The sequence below is a fragment of the Tachypleus tridentatus genome, chromosome 2, assembly GCF_004210375.1.
Source record: "Tachypleus tridentatus isolate NWPU-2018 chromosome 2, ASM421037v1, whole genome shotgun sequence".
Classification (NCBI taxonomy): domain Eukaryota; kingdom Metazoa; phylum Arthropoda; class Merostomata; order Xiphosura; family Limulidae; genus Tachypleus; species Tachypleus tridentatus.
Genome location: NC_134826.1, coordinates 22752765 through 22769900, shown reverse-complemented (window position 1 = coordinate 22769900; position 17136 = coordinate 22752765). Strand labels below are relative to the sequence as shown.

The following is a 17136-nucleotide window of genomic DNA, read 5'->3' as shown; positions in this document are numbered from 1 at the left end:
TAATCAAAAAAGTTATTTATTTACCAAATAATATGACAAAGGGTTTATTTATTTATTTTTTTAATTAGGACTTGTAATGCTAAGCCTCCTTTGTTGTGATATACAAATTGATTTGTTTAATCTACAAAAAATACCAAAAATTTTATTGTAACATGCAACGTTACAACAGATTAGTAATGTAATATAACCCTCTGTATATCATCATTACAGGCATAAAAAAGTTGACCTCAAAAGTTGACCCCAAATCACACAGTTTCTCTTTCTCTTTTTTTCTTAATACATTAGAACAAACAGAAAATATTATATTTAATTGAAACAGATTTTTTTGGAAGGTAAGCAATAAATTTTATTGTATTGTACATATTGTGAACTATGGTGTCTGAGCTTTTGTGTGTCTCGTATCTTGTACAATGTTTGCAAAGCTTCTCATGCAGGCTTCTCATTCACTTATGAAATCAGGGAGAACAGACATAAATAATATTGATAACAAATTCTATTTTGCAAGAAAGGTATTTTACACTACATTGTTAGGAATTAATCACACTATCATTCACGTCTCCTGCTGGGAAAGTGGTAACTCTATGGATTTACAATGCTAAAATCAGGGGTTCAGTGCCCCTCGGTAGGCACAGGAGATAGCCCTGTGTGGCTTGGCTATAAGAAAAACTCACGCATCATTCAAAGTTTAAAATGTAATAGAACTTAAAGAATAAAAATATAGATTTATTATATGTTACCTTTGAGTGGCTCATAGCATGACTGAAATACTCAACAATTACTTTTTATGGTCGTCAGAGCTTTGGTTTTGAGTGGAACCAAGAGTGCAACACAGTTAACCCTTTTATAGTCAATGAAATAATTTAAATTGATAGATTAACTTAAACTTTCCCCATCACTGGGGCAGGTACGTTTGCTTGTTATTTATATATGGTAATTATTTATCCATCTCTCATTGGGTTTGCAGTATGTTTTACAGACTTATAACAGTAAAATGTAGAGTTCAGTTCTCCATGGAAGAGAGAGAGAGAGCAGGTAGCTTATTGTTTAGCTTTGTACTAAAGCAAGCAAACAAACAAATATTTAAACAAAATATTTCTTAAACACGTACCTCATTTGTTTAATTTTCAAATAAGCAGTATTGATGTTGAATATATTGTTATTCCAACGAAGTAGAAACTGTGTTACAATCTAATTTTTTAATGTTTATGATACTCAACATTCTTGCCACAATTCCATCGATACAATTTCTTGTGTTCAGAAATACAAAATTAATTAATTTTCATTATTCCATTATGCTAAGCCTAACAGTTTTATTTCTTTGTTCCTCAGAATGCTTCACAAGCTGCATCAGAACCCAGTCCTTTGATAGAACTCACAGTTGGAGCAAATAAGGTTTGCACATCTGTGAAGCCAAATACCAATGATCCTGTTTGGGAGGAGAATTTTCATTTTCTCATGGCTAATCCAGAAAATGAAGAGGTGGTTGTTCAGGTATGTGTGTTCATGTAATGTTATTTATCATTTATTTGTATAATTATACTTCAGTAGCACACGACACACCTAGAAGCATTAAACATCTGTAAAATAGTTGTGTTGTCTAAATTATATAATCATGACTGCACTTTTTGCAATTTTTTTCTCACCGAGTTATTTATTCTAGTTCAAACTTAATGACGCAATAGGCAAAAACACAACAACCAGTTCTATTTTGGAAGACAAAATTATGAAATGTAAAAACATTATTGATCAATGGCTTTTCCTGCTGACACTAGTCATGGTAGAAAGTTTCTGAATATCAATATTTCTTTACTACGTTGTTGAAATTAATGTTTTATGTACATTTCATTTTTAAATTTTCATAAAAAATTTTCCATTGTTGGGTAAACTTCTGTCTTGCAAGGTTCTATTGTTAATTGACTGTTACATATGAAAAGTATAAAACTGATAATAATAATAATTAACTTGTTACAACTGGTATGAATAGCAGTATTTATTATTAAAGTAGAAAAAAATATAATAGGCTTTAACATTAGAAAGTAAAATATCAGCATACTAACCAATTAATTTGCAATATTAAAAAAAACAAAAAACAATATCAAATTCCAGGGAGATCAAGGCTATATAACATAGTTAATAATATCAGTAAAAAGAAATAAGCACACCCACATTAAGGTATAAAAAAAACAAAATCTAAATATTATCCCACCTTCCACTTCCATTGCCCAGTTTTTCACTTTGACCCTTAGAACAAAAAATAAAAAATTGAAATAAAGAAAACACAAGGAGCAAAAATACTGAAATTCTAACATAAGTTTATATAGTGATTGTTCAGAATCTGAATTTTGTGGTGCAAATCTATTTTACCAATCATTCACAAGATCTTTAACAAATGTGAAGTCATTTTATTATAATGATATGCATGCATAAACCTTAAGCTGAATTTGTTGTGATTTTTCAGCTAATATCCATAATATTCTGTTCTCCAGCTTGTAGGTATAGCATAAAAATGTACTTATAAATTCACACTTCAATGGTGTAGGAGTTTTCAGTTCTTAATTTTATGAGGCAATCTTTAGAAAACCCTGAATTTCCCCTAGTGTAAGAATTGTGGCATTTTCTCTCTAACCATCCTCTCTTTTCTAATTTATTTATCACCCTTCAAAGAAGTACAAACTTTTGTTTTACTCAATCACTCACCAAGGTAGTTCTAGTTGATTTAGCCTGTCTGCTGGGTGAATATACATAGCATTTATTTCAGAGTTTGGTTCTGATATTAATATCTGGAAAAATAATGGCCAGTCCATGTTTATCATAATTAGCTGTTTAAGACATTCATCACTTATTTGTTCAGGATGAGTACGAATGTTAATATGCATTGAAATTAAATTAAGTTTACCAGAATCAGCATAAGACCTGATATTAATAAGGAGAGAACAATGTTTCAACCTTCCTAGGTCATCTTCAGGTTAACAAAGAGTTTGCAACTGACCATTGCTTAGCATATGTCTTAGGGACAAGAGTATAAACAGGTACGAGATTGTAAGGAACGTTGCAGTGAAATGTTGGGTTATTAATTAGTATAGGTATAAAGGGGTCCCTTTATATTGGTTTCAGATGCGACCTAGGAAGATCGGAAAATTGTTCTCTCCTTATCAATAAAAGTGTTAATACCCACACCAGCTGTTGTGAGATACATATTTATTTCGAGTGGGTTTTTCATCACCAAGAGACCTGATATTGTTTGCCAGGATACTGTACTTATTATACACAGCATGATTTCCAGTAATTTTGATCAGAGTAAATGCCTTCTCACATTAACAAAGTGGCTGCTCATAACATGTCATCAGTCACTTAATATTGTGCAGTAGTTCCTTATTCACAACATGGAAGGGAGATAATTTGGTTTTCAGAAAACAGTTCATTTTCATTAATCATTCACTACAAGTGATAATTTTGGTACTTAAAAGATCTTTACAAGTAGTTTGTTTATCTCTAACTTATATTTTATTCTCTTTAAGTTTTTATTCTAAATAAGCATATTCGCATTATTGTAGAAGCCTATGTGTGATTATATTGTATTTTTACAGATTTTCTTTTTTCTCTCCCATTAATGGTTAACAGTTGAATGTGAACTTTTTTTCTCCAAATATCTGCTTTTAGGTAAAAGACGAAAAGTCTGAGAAACCTTTAGGTCATTGTGTTATTCCAACAAATTTCTTGTTGAAAGAAAAGGGTCTTCAACTTGACCAGCCATTCTTTCTGAAGGATTCTGGTTCAGAGTCTCAAATTATACTAATGTTGCATCTCAAGGTAAAACTTTTTATTTCCATATAAATTTGAAGCATTATTGAAACTTGAACAATATAAGTGCAACCATTTACATAGATTTTTAACCTGATGTAATGTTTTGATAGAAAGGCAAAGGAAATCCACTAGATATTTGCATAGGTACATACATTTGATGTGTGTTGGAGATATACTGATGAAAGTAGCTTGGTATAATACATTTTTATACATTTATTTTTCCTATAATGTATATTAACAGCTTTTATTTTGCACTTTCTTGTATTTAATAAAAACCTCACCTAGAAACATGGAAGGTACTCATTTACAAATAATGCTACTGTAAGATTATTTAAGAGATCTGTTAATTAACACAAAATAATGGTCTAATTATTTTAAAGTTTTCTTTACTTCAAAATGACCCCTCGATGTGGATTCCTGTACATGGTGAGGGGACCTCCCAGAGAAGATTCTGTACTTTCAGTTTACCTCCTCTGGGATCTAAACATCGATCTGCGTGTTTGCCGTGCATGTTGGCCCATAAAGAGGAGGAGAAGATCCTGGTAGTTGAGGGGTCCAACTCCAGCACACAACTTTGGCCTTGAATTCCTGTAGACAGGAGGTCTTGTGGTGGCACCCCCTTCAAGATCAGTCAGCTAGTCCATTTGGGCCAAGATCAACTGTGTGCCAGCATAAGACATCCTCAATGTTATGCCTGATACTGGTGTTCGGGTATAGTGCTCACGAAACACTGGCATTGCTGCAGATGCCTTGTAGGGCTACATGGTTGGGTGGGGTCAGTGGGCACTGAAATATTCTTTTTTTTTTTTAAATTATGGATACCTCTTAATTAAAAAAAACAAAAAACAAGCATGATAGCATAGAGAAGAAAACCGATTACTGGCAAACAACCTTGCATCGATGACTCTGTACGGTCAAACTCACAACTTGAATCTGTTCCGAGATTTTTAATTATGTATTCCTTAACTAAAAAACCCTTAGAGCAGATGCCTCCATTTCTTATTCAGAAGGGTTTAGAAGGGCTTGCTGGCTTACCTAATTGGTAAAAAAATTATGGTTTGGGGACATTTTAGTGGAAGCTCCTTTTGAAGTTGAAGGCCATTGGGGATATACCCATTGAAGTTGCTCCTCATTCTACTTTGAATTCTTCCAGAGGAGCTACAGTTGAGAGGGATTTAAAGACCATTCCAGAGTCAGAGATCATCACAGGTTTCACCAGCCAAGGTGTTACAGCCGTGTGCCAAATTTTCACTTGTAGAGAGGGGATTATGAAGCCATCAAACGTTCTAATATTAACATTTACAGCATCGCATTCTCCTACTGCAATCGAGGCAGGATATCTGAATTGTAAAGTACGGCCTTATATTTCTAACCCTATGAGATGTTTTCATGGTTAACGATTTGGTCACTCGAAAACATCTTGCCATGGTTCCTTAACATGTGCTCGTTGTGCTAAGACCATGATGCTTTTGAATACCAACTAGAACCACATTGTATTAACTGTAATGGTCCACATACTTCCTATTTTACTTCTTGCCATACATGGGTAGAAGAGAAAGAAATACAACATCTCAAGACAGTTCACAATATTACTTACCCAGAGGCTTGGAAATTACTATTCCCAGTTCCATCTCAGACTTAAGCTGCTGTAATCCATTCCACTAGTACAGTAAGAGTCCAGACAGACCTTTCCGTGCCTCCTACGGAATCCTTAACAGCACATTTTAATCTAGTACCCTCCAAAATCAAAAGGTTAACAAATCAGTATCTACTTCTGTCTGTGTCCCTACCACATCTTCCAGTCATTGCCCAACTTCACCTTGTTCAAGCCCAGGTATTTCCATGGGGTTTCCTCTCTTGACACCACAAAAATTAAACAACCCATTCATTCACATTCTCAATCACTGGAACTTATGTCTACAAACACTGACCTGCCTACTCGATCCAGTGCAGGATCACTAAAGAGTGACCAACCCACATTCAGTAAAGAAAAAAGTGCAGTCTCAAGCAGAAGGTTTCCATGTCAAATTCTCCTCCAAAATAAATAAAGATGGTCATGCTAACCCAATGGAACTGTCAAGGTTTTCAATCAAATGTGAATGACATCAAGGATCCTCACCCTTGGTGAAATAATTTTGCTTGTTCTATAACACGAAAAGCTCAGAAATGTGCTTGGGATAAAGTTCGTAGATATCCCACACTTTCAAATCACATTGTATTTCAGCAAGCCCTTGCACAGGCTCAGCGAGTTAAGTGTCAAAGCCAGAAGGAATCTTGGATTAAATATACCTCCAGCATTTTTTCACCAGAAGAAGATTCAGAAGGTGAGTGGAGAGTACACTTCTGTTCCCCTCTATCTTAATATTCAATGGCCATGCAGTTGCTGATGCTCAGAGCATTGCCACTACTTTTAGTGAACGTTCCTCTCATGTATCTAGCTCTTCAAACTCATCTCCTTCCTTAGCTATTATAACATGAATTGAACATCTGCCTCTTTCCTTTTCAACTGATCATCCACATGACTACAATCGCCCTCTTACACTGGTGGAACTTGAACTTGTGCTTCATTGGTCTGGCAATACATCAGTTGGACCTAATGTTATACATTATGAGATGCTATGCCACCTTTCTCTTGCCTCTCTTACTATTCTTCTGGCTGTCTTTAACCAGATATGGCAGGAGAATGTCTTTCCTGATGCTTGGTGCCAAGCTATTGTACTCTCTATTCTTAAACCTGGGAAGGATCCAAACATTCCTTCAAATTACTGTCCCATTGCTTTGACTAATTGTTTCAGTAAGACCTTAGAGAGAATGATTAATGCTCATCTTGTTTGGTTTCTTGAATAAAACAACCTTCTCTCACCCACTCAGTGTGGGTTCCAAAGACAATGCTCCACAATGGATCACTTAATTTGCCTTGAAACATTAGTTAGAGAAGCCTTTTTGAAGTGACAACATCTTGTTTCTATTTTTTTGATTTAGAAAAAGCTTATGATACAACATGAAGATATGGCATCTTGGGAGACCTTCACTCGTACGGATTACGTGGCAATTTGTCACTTTTTATTAAGCATTTTTCAATGAACTGCCGATTCCAGGTCCATGTGGGCTCAACATTTTCCTGTTTTTTTTCCCACAGGAACTTGGAGTCCCTCAGGACTGTGTTCTGAGTGTCACACTTTTCATTATAAAGATTAATGCCACCAGTGAACAGCTGCACACTACAGTTGCAAATGGTCTTTTCATTGATGACTTTCACATCTCATGTCAGTCATCAAACATATGGTTTATTGAGTGGCAGCTACAAACTTCAATCAGTTATATACTTAAGTGGACCACAGCAAATGGTTTTCAACTTTCTCTGTCTAAAACTGTTTGTGTACATTTCTGCCACCAACAGAGTATTCATCAAGATCCAAAACATCGTATTGATGATGATGTACTTCCTGTTTTCCCTGAGGGAAAGTTCTTAGATCTTATATTTGACTCTAAATTAAACTTTATTTCCCACATCAAGTAACTTCATGTCAAATGTATAAGAGCATTGAACATCCTCCATGTCCTCTCTTCCACCTCTTGGGGAGCAGATTGATACTCCATGCTTAAAAATTTATCATCCCCTTATCCAATCCAAACTTGACAGTGGGTCCATGGTTTATGGTTCTGCCAGAACCTCAGCACTGAAAATGCTGGATCCTCTCCACTGTCAGGGGCTTTGGCTTTGCACTGGAGCCTTTTGTACTTCTCCAGTCTAAAGTTTGTATGTGGAGTCTCATGAACCCCCTCTGTATATTCGCCATTTGCAACTGTCTCTTATGTATTCTTCCAAACTTTGCTCTTTACCACAATTTTTTATGATAGAAAATCTGCCATTGTTCTTTTTAGCCTTCGTATTTGGGCACAATCAGAAAAATTGGATACATCTTTTAATAGCATGGCAGTGTTAACAGTTTGGCCTCTTCCACCATGGCTAATTACTATCCCCAACATTGACCTATCTTTGAGTCATCTGAGGAAGGCCAGTATGCCTGAACAGAAATATTGCTCTTTATTTGCTGAACATCTTTCAAACAATCCATCCATTCCCATATATACGGATGGTTCAAAATCAGGTGCCTCTATACGCTCTGCTATGGTTTGTTACAGTTCAGTTGTAGCACACAGATCCCCTCTACACTTTGTGTTCACTGCTGAATTGTATGCCATTTTTCATACTCTGAATCATGTTAAAACTGTGTAATATACAAACTGTGTGATCTATACTGATTCACTCAGCTGTCTATTGGCCCTGACATCATTCCGTATTAGTTACCATCGCTTTCTTATCAATATATAAAACAAATTGACCAATCTCTGTCCAGTTATTTTGGATACCAGAGCAGCAAAGTCCATCTGCTCTGGCTCTATCACCACCATCCCTGTTCCATACATGGACTATTGTTCAGTTATCAAAACCCGACTATACACCAGTTAGTAATTGACCTGGAGTGAGTAACAAAATAATAAGCTTTTTTCAAATCAAGTCTTCTTTAGCTCTTGGCCATCTTGTTTCTGTAAAGATCAAAGGGAGGAAGTTGTTTTGGCTAAACTACACATTGGTTACAGTTTTTTAACTCGCCACTTCATTTTTTCTGGTACTGATGCACCAATGTGTGGTCTGTGTGGCACTCGGGTCACAATCGTACATATTTTATTATCATGCCATCATTACAACCAAGAATGATGATACCATTTTAAACATATTTTTAAAGTAGGTTTGCCCTTGACATTAACCAGTGTCAGAGGTGATACTGGCTACCTCACTCATGTTTTTACATTTTTAAGAGCCATTGGTCTTTTTAACTTAAGGTTTTTATTGAACTATATACTGGTTTAACATGATTTCTTTTACACATTTTAATTTTATTTTGACCTGAACCCAGGTCTGTAAAAGCCAACTTCAGGTGACTGGTAGCAAGTTTGAACTTGATGCTTCAGTTTTCCTGGTGGGTCTTAATTTTACGTATTTTAGGTATTTTTACCTTAGTTTCCATATACCATTACAGTATACTACATCTTGTTTGATACAGATAACCTAGTAGCTTTGTGCCAATAAACATGAAATATCTACCTACCTACTTTCAAAATGATGTGATGTATTGGACGTGAAACTATATTAGATATTGAGGTCAGAAATAGAGAAGTAAAATAAACTCTTCCAAGAAAGATGGTTAATTTCTCACATCGTATTGACTTTTCTGACTTCCAGATTGTTGGATTAGAGATGGAATAACATTTACATTTCGTCCATGATAAAACGGTACTTTGCAGATAAAAATGTTCATAAATGATGTAATAATTACATTTCTAATAAACAAAATATGGATTTTATTTTTCTAAAAATTATTTCATTATCCTTTTCATACAATTTTGCTTTTCCTAAACATGAGAACACTCTGATTGGTTCCATAAAGCTGTCACAGCTCTTTTGATATATGAAAAACAACCTTTAAAATGTTGTCTGTTTTCAGTAGTTAGTCTTCTGTTGCAAGAAGTTATGTTGGTATTCTGTAAGGGATGTTCAAAAGGAAAGATCAAACTTCTTGTAAGCCAACTGTATGAGGTTGTAACCAGTAAACATAATGTTTCTCTATTTAGTCCCAGTTCAGTAAGATACATCTTCCATTAACTGCTTATAAGTGAATTCCACGTGCACTATCTTTGACAGATACAAAAAGATGGAAGCTTCAGGTTATGGCTCTTAACTTTCCATTCATTTGCAGTCAGACTTAACAGTATCATGTTGCTGGAGAACATCTTCCATTTTGGTTGATGTTGAGGACAGTCAAGGATTGTATTACTCAGCTGTCACATCAAATATATTGCAGCTTGTTGTGAAGACACATCAGGGGTGTACATACTGCCATAGCATTTTCATAAGTGTCAGGTTTTGTTTGTTTTTTTCACAAGTCAGCTGGGAGGTACATCTCAAAAAATACTGTATCCATGCTATGGTCATCCCATTACAAATCTCTGATTGATATGTAGGCATACTAAAAGCACTTTCTAAAGTCATCCTTCTGTCAGAACAAAGTGAGGAAGCATCTGAATTGATGGACTTTAAAAAAAAATGTTGAGTATTTCCAATTTGTTTTTCTTATGGTCCTTTAGTGCACAATTAGAAACTGTGAATGGTTCTCTAAAATGTTACAGCAAGAATCATTTGATCTCACAAAAGCTGAGAAACGTATTCAAGTTCCTTTGAAACTCTGGCAGTTTATCGTAATAAGTTTGAGAACCTAAGGAAGAACTGCAGTTTCTTTTGGATAAAAGTAGGACAATAACTGTAACTTCCAATGAAAAGGATCCGAAGTATCAAATGACCACTTGATGGTATGAGTTAAGATCAGAGACTAGCAGATGCTATGCAAAATTTCAAAATTATTGTTTTATTCTTTTTTGGACATTGTAATGCAGCAACTCATAAACTAGTTCCACAGTGTGGAACCAAGTGTACAACTAGTCTCTGATGTCTGTAACAGATGCTGGGCTTTTCCCAAAGTAGAAGTGTCCCAGAAAGCATATTGCAGTGACATATTACCATCATTTTCATAATACAAATTCTTAAGTTTCCAAACATCTATTAGAAATGGCATTCCCAAAATCATTTAAATCAAAGATATGACCCACCTCATCATTGTTGAAAACACTACCTTAGCACCTTTGTTTCCTGATATTTTGACATCCTATTTTTAATAATTTCTGGCACCATTGCCACTGCTGAGAGATCATTTGCCAAACTTAAGCTTATTAAAACATAAGAAGTGCATGGCTAGTTTTTTTTTAGCATGAAAATTGAACATGGAACATGATTACCATGAAATGCTGAAGACAGGTATTTTAAGTAAGACTTAATAAATACATATAATTTACTCAGTATTTTCCTGAAATGTCAATAAAGAGTGACAGAGGGTCTCGACTTGTCTTTATGCTATGGAGCATGTGATATGGTACTTGTGCCACTAAGGCATGAATTATAAAATGATGCTATAAAAAGTCAGGTGTAGACCTTTTAACATTCATTAGCTACAGTTTACTGATAAACAGCATATGGAAAAAAAAATATTGTTTCTTTTTGGACATCTCTTAACTATTAAGCCTTTTTGTTGTTATTGCAACTCCAGATAATAGTTATCAGTGTAATATTCTTTGCTTTGTATGATTAGAAAATGTATTCACCTAATTAGATCTTGAAATCCCAAACAACTGCTGCAGAAAGACCGGAAGCAGAGGTTAGTGAAGAAAAAGATGATTCTGTACAAGAAGAGGACAAGGGAAAAGAAGAAGTCTCAAAAACTAGTGATGTTGTTCCTCCTTCATTGGAAGATGTTGTTTTATCAACAGTGACTCCTGTTCTGGATTCAGCCAAAGTCAGCAAAGAAGTTCTAGATGAGAGTATTAGACATCGTGGTTTTGTTTCTACGTATGTGCTTCTTAATTTCTGTGTTTCTCTCCATTTGATATCTTTATTACATTTGAGGTTAGCCTGCCATAAATGTAAGGATTGTAGCCATATTTGTGTATTCATAACCACAGTGTATATCTGTGCTTGATGTGTTTTCAAAGAATAGGCCTAAGTGAAGACTGAAAAGCTTAAAAGCCAATTGGTCAAAGAGCTTATCCAGGCCCTGTTTTTGGTTCAGAGAAGTGTCCTGAAAGGATTTCAGGGGGAAAAAAACCACCCACCCAAAATTACTTTTTATGATTTTATTTTGAAATATCTGGCATTAGAGAATAAAAATTAATCAAACTTAGAGTAATGTATATGGTCATAATCTATCTAAACTTGATAAAACTTTGTCAAACATTGTGAACAATTAATATTTGCTCAACTTTCTTCAAAAGCTGCAGCATGTTTTAACTACAAAAATCTGTAAAAAAAAAGAAAGAGGGGAGACTGCTGTAAAACACTCGAAAGTTGCAGACCACCTCACTGAAAAGTATTCACTATCATTAATACTTCACTCTCAAAAACTTTAAACATTTATCCATTTAAGCTTCACTGTCACAAAATTAACTAAAAATTCCAGTGTGTACAACAACTAACTGGAAATCATTTTAAAATTAAAATATCTTTTCATGTATTTATCCAAGTTTGTCATTGGCTGCATATTTTTTGGTCTTTCAAACCTTTTATGTGTTGGTGAAGCATGTGATGAAATTGATTGGAGATTCATGAAAACAGAGGGCATGTTATTTTGAGTGACCTGAATACATATGATTTACAGCTCAAATGAATTGAAAACAAAATATTGTATTTGAGTACATTTTATTTTGAACATTTAGGGTTTTTTTATTCCATACAATGGATTACAGCTGCACTCATAGCTCCTTAATTGAAATTAATAAAAATTGTAGCCAGTAGTATTTATAAGAAGGTTTATAGAAATGGACAGGTTTCCTCAGGTGGGCTTTAAGTGTACCTGATGTCAACTGAATTTGACCTATATTTTGATTTTTTTATTTGAATTTCAATGCATAATCAGAGAATATGATTAATGATATTGTTACCTAAATAGAAATTCTGAAATGCTTGGATTTGTAGAATGTAAGAACTGTTATTGACATCAATGAAGTTAGTTATTTACGAATAACTAGGCACAGTCGATGGTCTAAAGCCCTCTTTGCATTCTTCCACCATTGAATTTATTTTCACCATTTCAACTGACCTGTCATAATCCAGAAAAGCAAAGTGTAATTACTGCTGATAGAAACTTTTTAAATAATCTGAACAGAACATCACATTCTCATGAGATTTTTGTAGAAAATGTTCACTTATGATATAAACTTTAGATGAAATAAGATGAATAATTAAGTTTTGCAAAATTAAGGTGTTGAACATAATGTTCTTAATCCAACGTTTGGACCTTGAATAGGAAAAGAAATTCAAACAAACAGATGTTGATACTTTATGAAGAACTTACAATAATTGAATTCTCCTATTCCACATTTATTCAGTAAGTGTGACCTTTCAGTTTTAAGTTTAAAGATTTTTTTGGCTTCATATGTATTTTACAAATCATTTAGAATAAATTTGGTGACAGATGTATTACTCCTAAACTATGGTCACGCAGTGACTCGACATTAGGAAAAGTAATGAATATTATATTCTTCAAAGGCTTACCAATAGTTGTTGAAATTTTATATCATTCATTACGTAAGGTTCAATAATTGATATTCAAAGATAAAAACTAGAGTCAGTAGTTATTGAGGAAATGTTACAAAAAATATATTAACTTTATCAGGGTAAGGTTTCAATTATTTGTATAGAATAAAATTTATTGAATACAATTAATGTGCTGGGGTTTACTTTAGCTTGATTCTTTGTTCCAATGTTTGCCTTCAACAAAAATAAAATGGTTTGTGTCTATACCGAACTACTAAATGATACCAAAGTCTTAGTGCTCTATCCCACAGCTTTAAATTACTTGCATCTGTTATCATAACCATTTTATATATTCAAGGGGAAAATAAATTTCAAGCTCGTGCTAACTTATATAAACCTCAGTTCCTTCCATCCACACTCCAGGAGATCATTACACAGATGCATGGACAAACAGTTTTAAACAACTGTTAACTGTAAAACACATGAAAATTATTTTTTAAATTTCACTGTAATAAAATGAAGTTGTTTTCTAGTTATGGAAGAATAAAAGTTAAGTTTTTAAGTGTTACAAATAGGCTGAAAATTTATAATGCTCATAGCTTGAAAGTTGTTATATAACTTCTCTTTTATTTATTTTTATTTCTCTTGTGTATGTTAATAATACAAAAAAAATAGCCAGTAATGTCATTTATGCTCACTGCGAGCTTACCTTTAGATTTAATAGTGAGAAAAGTTACTTGTATAAATATATTATAAAGTTTTAAAAAGTTGGTTCTTTTGTGTGCAAAATAATTTAGTTTAAACAGTATTTATCAAAATATATATCATACAAAGAACTCTAAATATTTACAAGTAAATATTGATAAAAAGTATACTACTTTTTGCAGTTTTGCTCAATAATTGGGACATAAAGTTTGTGTATATTTCGTGTTTTTACATTTGTATTACAGTACTGGTTTCATAGTTTGCTCCTTTAGAGATATGAGTTTAATGAGACCCATCAGTTAGCATGCCAAATTATGGAGTTAGTGTTGCATAGTTCCAGTTCTGTTACACCAACAAATAAAAGAGCTTCACACTTTTGAGCTGTAGATGTGTTATAAGAGTGACCGTCAAATTTAGTTATTTATAGTTGTTGTACACAAAGTTGTGTAAGTTTTTTTCATGGACATTTCTTACTTTTCTTCAAGTATTTACAAAAGACTTAATCTAACATTATGACTTGTTCCATATGAGTAGCTTGACAGTTAGTTTGGTGTGGTTTGACTAGCTATTTTCTCTTTAATATATCACCTCAAAATGAAAAATTGCTTGTGCATACACTGTAACTTTATGCAAAATCTAACAAACATGAATTTTCAGTATTTCACTATCTGCTGTGATGCTTTAGGTCTCAGCACAGCAGAATACTAAAGATTAAGTCATGTTTACAAGTAACTAAGTACAACATTTTAACTTCTTAATTGCAAACTTAACTTTAAAGTGGAATTAGTTTATTTTACTTTTAAATAAATTATATATAATTTTATATGGAAGCTGAGGATTTTTGTTCCTTATTAAAAAAATTTATTCATTCAATTTACCTTAATCAGATAACTTTAAATCATTTGTAGAACAAGCACGGAAGAAAAAGAGTTACCAAAAGTTCAGCTGACTCTTCGTTACAGCATGCAGCGCAACAAACTTATAGTTGTTGTACACAAAGTTGTGTAAGTTCTTACATTCCTTACTTCAAGTATTTACAAAAGAATTAATCTAACATTATGACTTTGGTATAACATTATACCAAACTATAAGTACATATTATATCAATATAGAATTTGTTTGTTTTAATTTTACCAAATAAGAATTGTCCATAGGGGAGATGGGATGGTTAAACAACCTAATTATATACTGTAATTAAATTTCATTGGACAAGAGTATGTCACTAAAGGTGTTATGCAATCATTTTGGATAATATGTATCAATAATTAAATTATTGTCTGGACTTGCATGAGAGACACATCAAAGAAAATGTTTTAAATTAATGCAGATTGTCAGTTATATTTGTCATAAAACAGATGTTATTAGGTTTATTGTATTTTTAAGGACTGTATTCGTTATCCAGTGCCATTAGGACTTTTCGGAGAAGAATAGTGTATAATATTTCATATAATATGTAATAATCTTTAGTATTTCAACCATGATATGTCCACTATATTCATTGCTACCAATGTGTTTCACTGAATTCCAGTGCTCATCAGGCTGGCTCACATACAGTAAACCTAATTATGATTTGGATATTATTTTATATATAACCCATTTGTCAGAATAACTGGTATCACAATGTAAATAATGTAGAATACCAACTGATGATGAGTGTGTCCTTTATCTGGCCTGGACATTCTCCAGTTGGTTCATTCATTGTCCAGGAGAGGGCGCGCATTATTGTCTCGTTATTACACTTCTGTACTTAATATTTTCTTTTGTTTCTTAATAGTTCAAGTATTTTGTCACCAATTAAAGATTACAACATATTGTTGAATTGTTTGTTTAGTATTACCCCACTTTGTTCCGCAAAGTTTCGTCTGTATGTTGGAAACAGAATTGAATTACTTAATGCTTGTGAGTATCTTATTAGTGTTAGAGATACGTGTTTATATATTTTCTCTTCTTTTTGAAAACTTGAGCCCATGGTGAGTGTTTTAATAGACATATTACAGGAAATAACAATTTGATTCTCACTATTCTTTTTCCCATCTTCCATTTCAGTAACTTGCCGTATAAAGATGAAGATGGTTTACCTGATCCGTATGTTAAAGTGTATTTGATTGCAGATTCAAAGGAAACTAAACAAAAGACTCATGTTTGTCAGAACACGGCCAATCCAGTCTTTGATGAAACGTATGTTTATTGTATTATTTTATCTATTTGGCTGCTCAAAAAATTGTTTTGCATGTAACAAACTGTGTAATAATTTTCAAGTCACTTCATGGCTGTTTGAAGTGATTTAATAACAATATTTTTAATTATGAATCAGTATAAGCATTAATTTTTTTATTTTAATGTGACGTTGAACATTGTATTGTGAAATATTAATTAAACACCAGATTCAGCCGATATGAACACACAATTGAGCAGTGTCAAAAGAATGTGATGTAGGTGTAAACACGTGTTACATTAGGAAACAAAAACCGTATTTTGAATATTACTGTTTTAACTTTTTTTTGCATTGATGTTTATGAAACTGTGTAAAATATGAAAGCCCATTGCTGTAGGATTAAACAGTATTTTTTCTCATCAATCCGGTACCATTTGTAATCATGTCAGTGATAAAGTACATCAGTCAGTTTGGTACATTTGTACAAATCAAAGTAAGCCCCGACATGGCCAAGCGTGCTAAGGCATTTGACTTGTAATCCAAGGGTCGCGGGTTCTAATCCCGGTTGCATCAAACATGCTCGTCCTTTCAGCCATTGGGGCATTATAATGTTACAGGCAACCCCACTATTTGTTGGTAAAAGAGTAGCCCGAGAGTTGGCGGTGGGTGATAACTAGCTCTAGTCTTACACTGCTAAATTAGGGATGGGCAGCACAGATAGCCCTCAAGTAGCTTTGTGCGAAATTCAAAACAAACAAATCAAAGCCACACCAGTATAAAAATGTTTTTTTATCGTGATTTTTCTGTCCAGAATTTATAATAAATAATGTTTTTGTATAATAATATTCCCATTCATCATATTGACCAAATGTGCATGGCATGGGTCTATTGGTTGTAACAAGTGCACTTTGGCTCTAACCTTTATACGTAAGGTTAATGAATACCAGGGTATTTTAGAAGGAACTATAGTTTCATTTCAACTAGTACCCATAATTTATGTTCCTAAATATTGAGTACGATCATAATCCCATTTCTTTTACGGTATTTTGTGAGATCAGTGAAATAACATTTTTTTTTGTCTGTTTTTGATTTTACTTTAATCTCACTTCTGTTAAGAATAACATTGATAACCTGTTACTTAACATGTGTATTAATGATGTCAGAAAAGCATACAGGTTTAATTAGTTTTAATACAAAATGATAAAAACTCTAAACTGTGAACTTTCAAAAGGTGGACCTGTCTCCCTCGGGAGAAAATTGTATTGTAATTCATTTTCTCAAAGACTTAAAATCTTACTTAGCAATCCTGCTAGAGTAAATCAACTTT

The 17136-nt window shown here is 33.4% G+C and overlaps 1 protein-coding gene across 2 annotated transcripts in view; it reads left to right on the top strand.

The window, feature by feature from the left end:
- The window catches only part of LOC143239452 (extended synaptotagmin-2-like), a 64974-nt gene that overhangs the window by 36522 nt on the left and 11316 nt on the right, over window positions 1-17136 (top strand). For both annotated transcript variants that reach the window (XM_076480533.1, XM_076480540.1), the window contains exons 15-19: window positions 1330-1491; window positions 3661-3810; window positions 11031-11266; window positions 14563-14658; window positions 15701-15832. In XM_076480533.1, the coding sequence (XP_076336648.1) occupies window positions 1330-1491; window positions 3661-3810; window positions 11031-11266; window positions 14563-14658; window positions 15701-15832 (776 nt within the window). The remainder of the gene's footprint in view (window positions 1-1329; window positions 1492-3660; window positions 3811-11030; window positions 11267-14562; window positions 14659-15700; window positions 15833-17136) is intronic.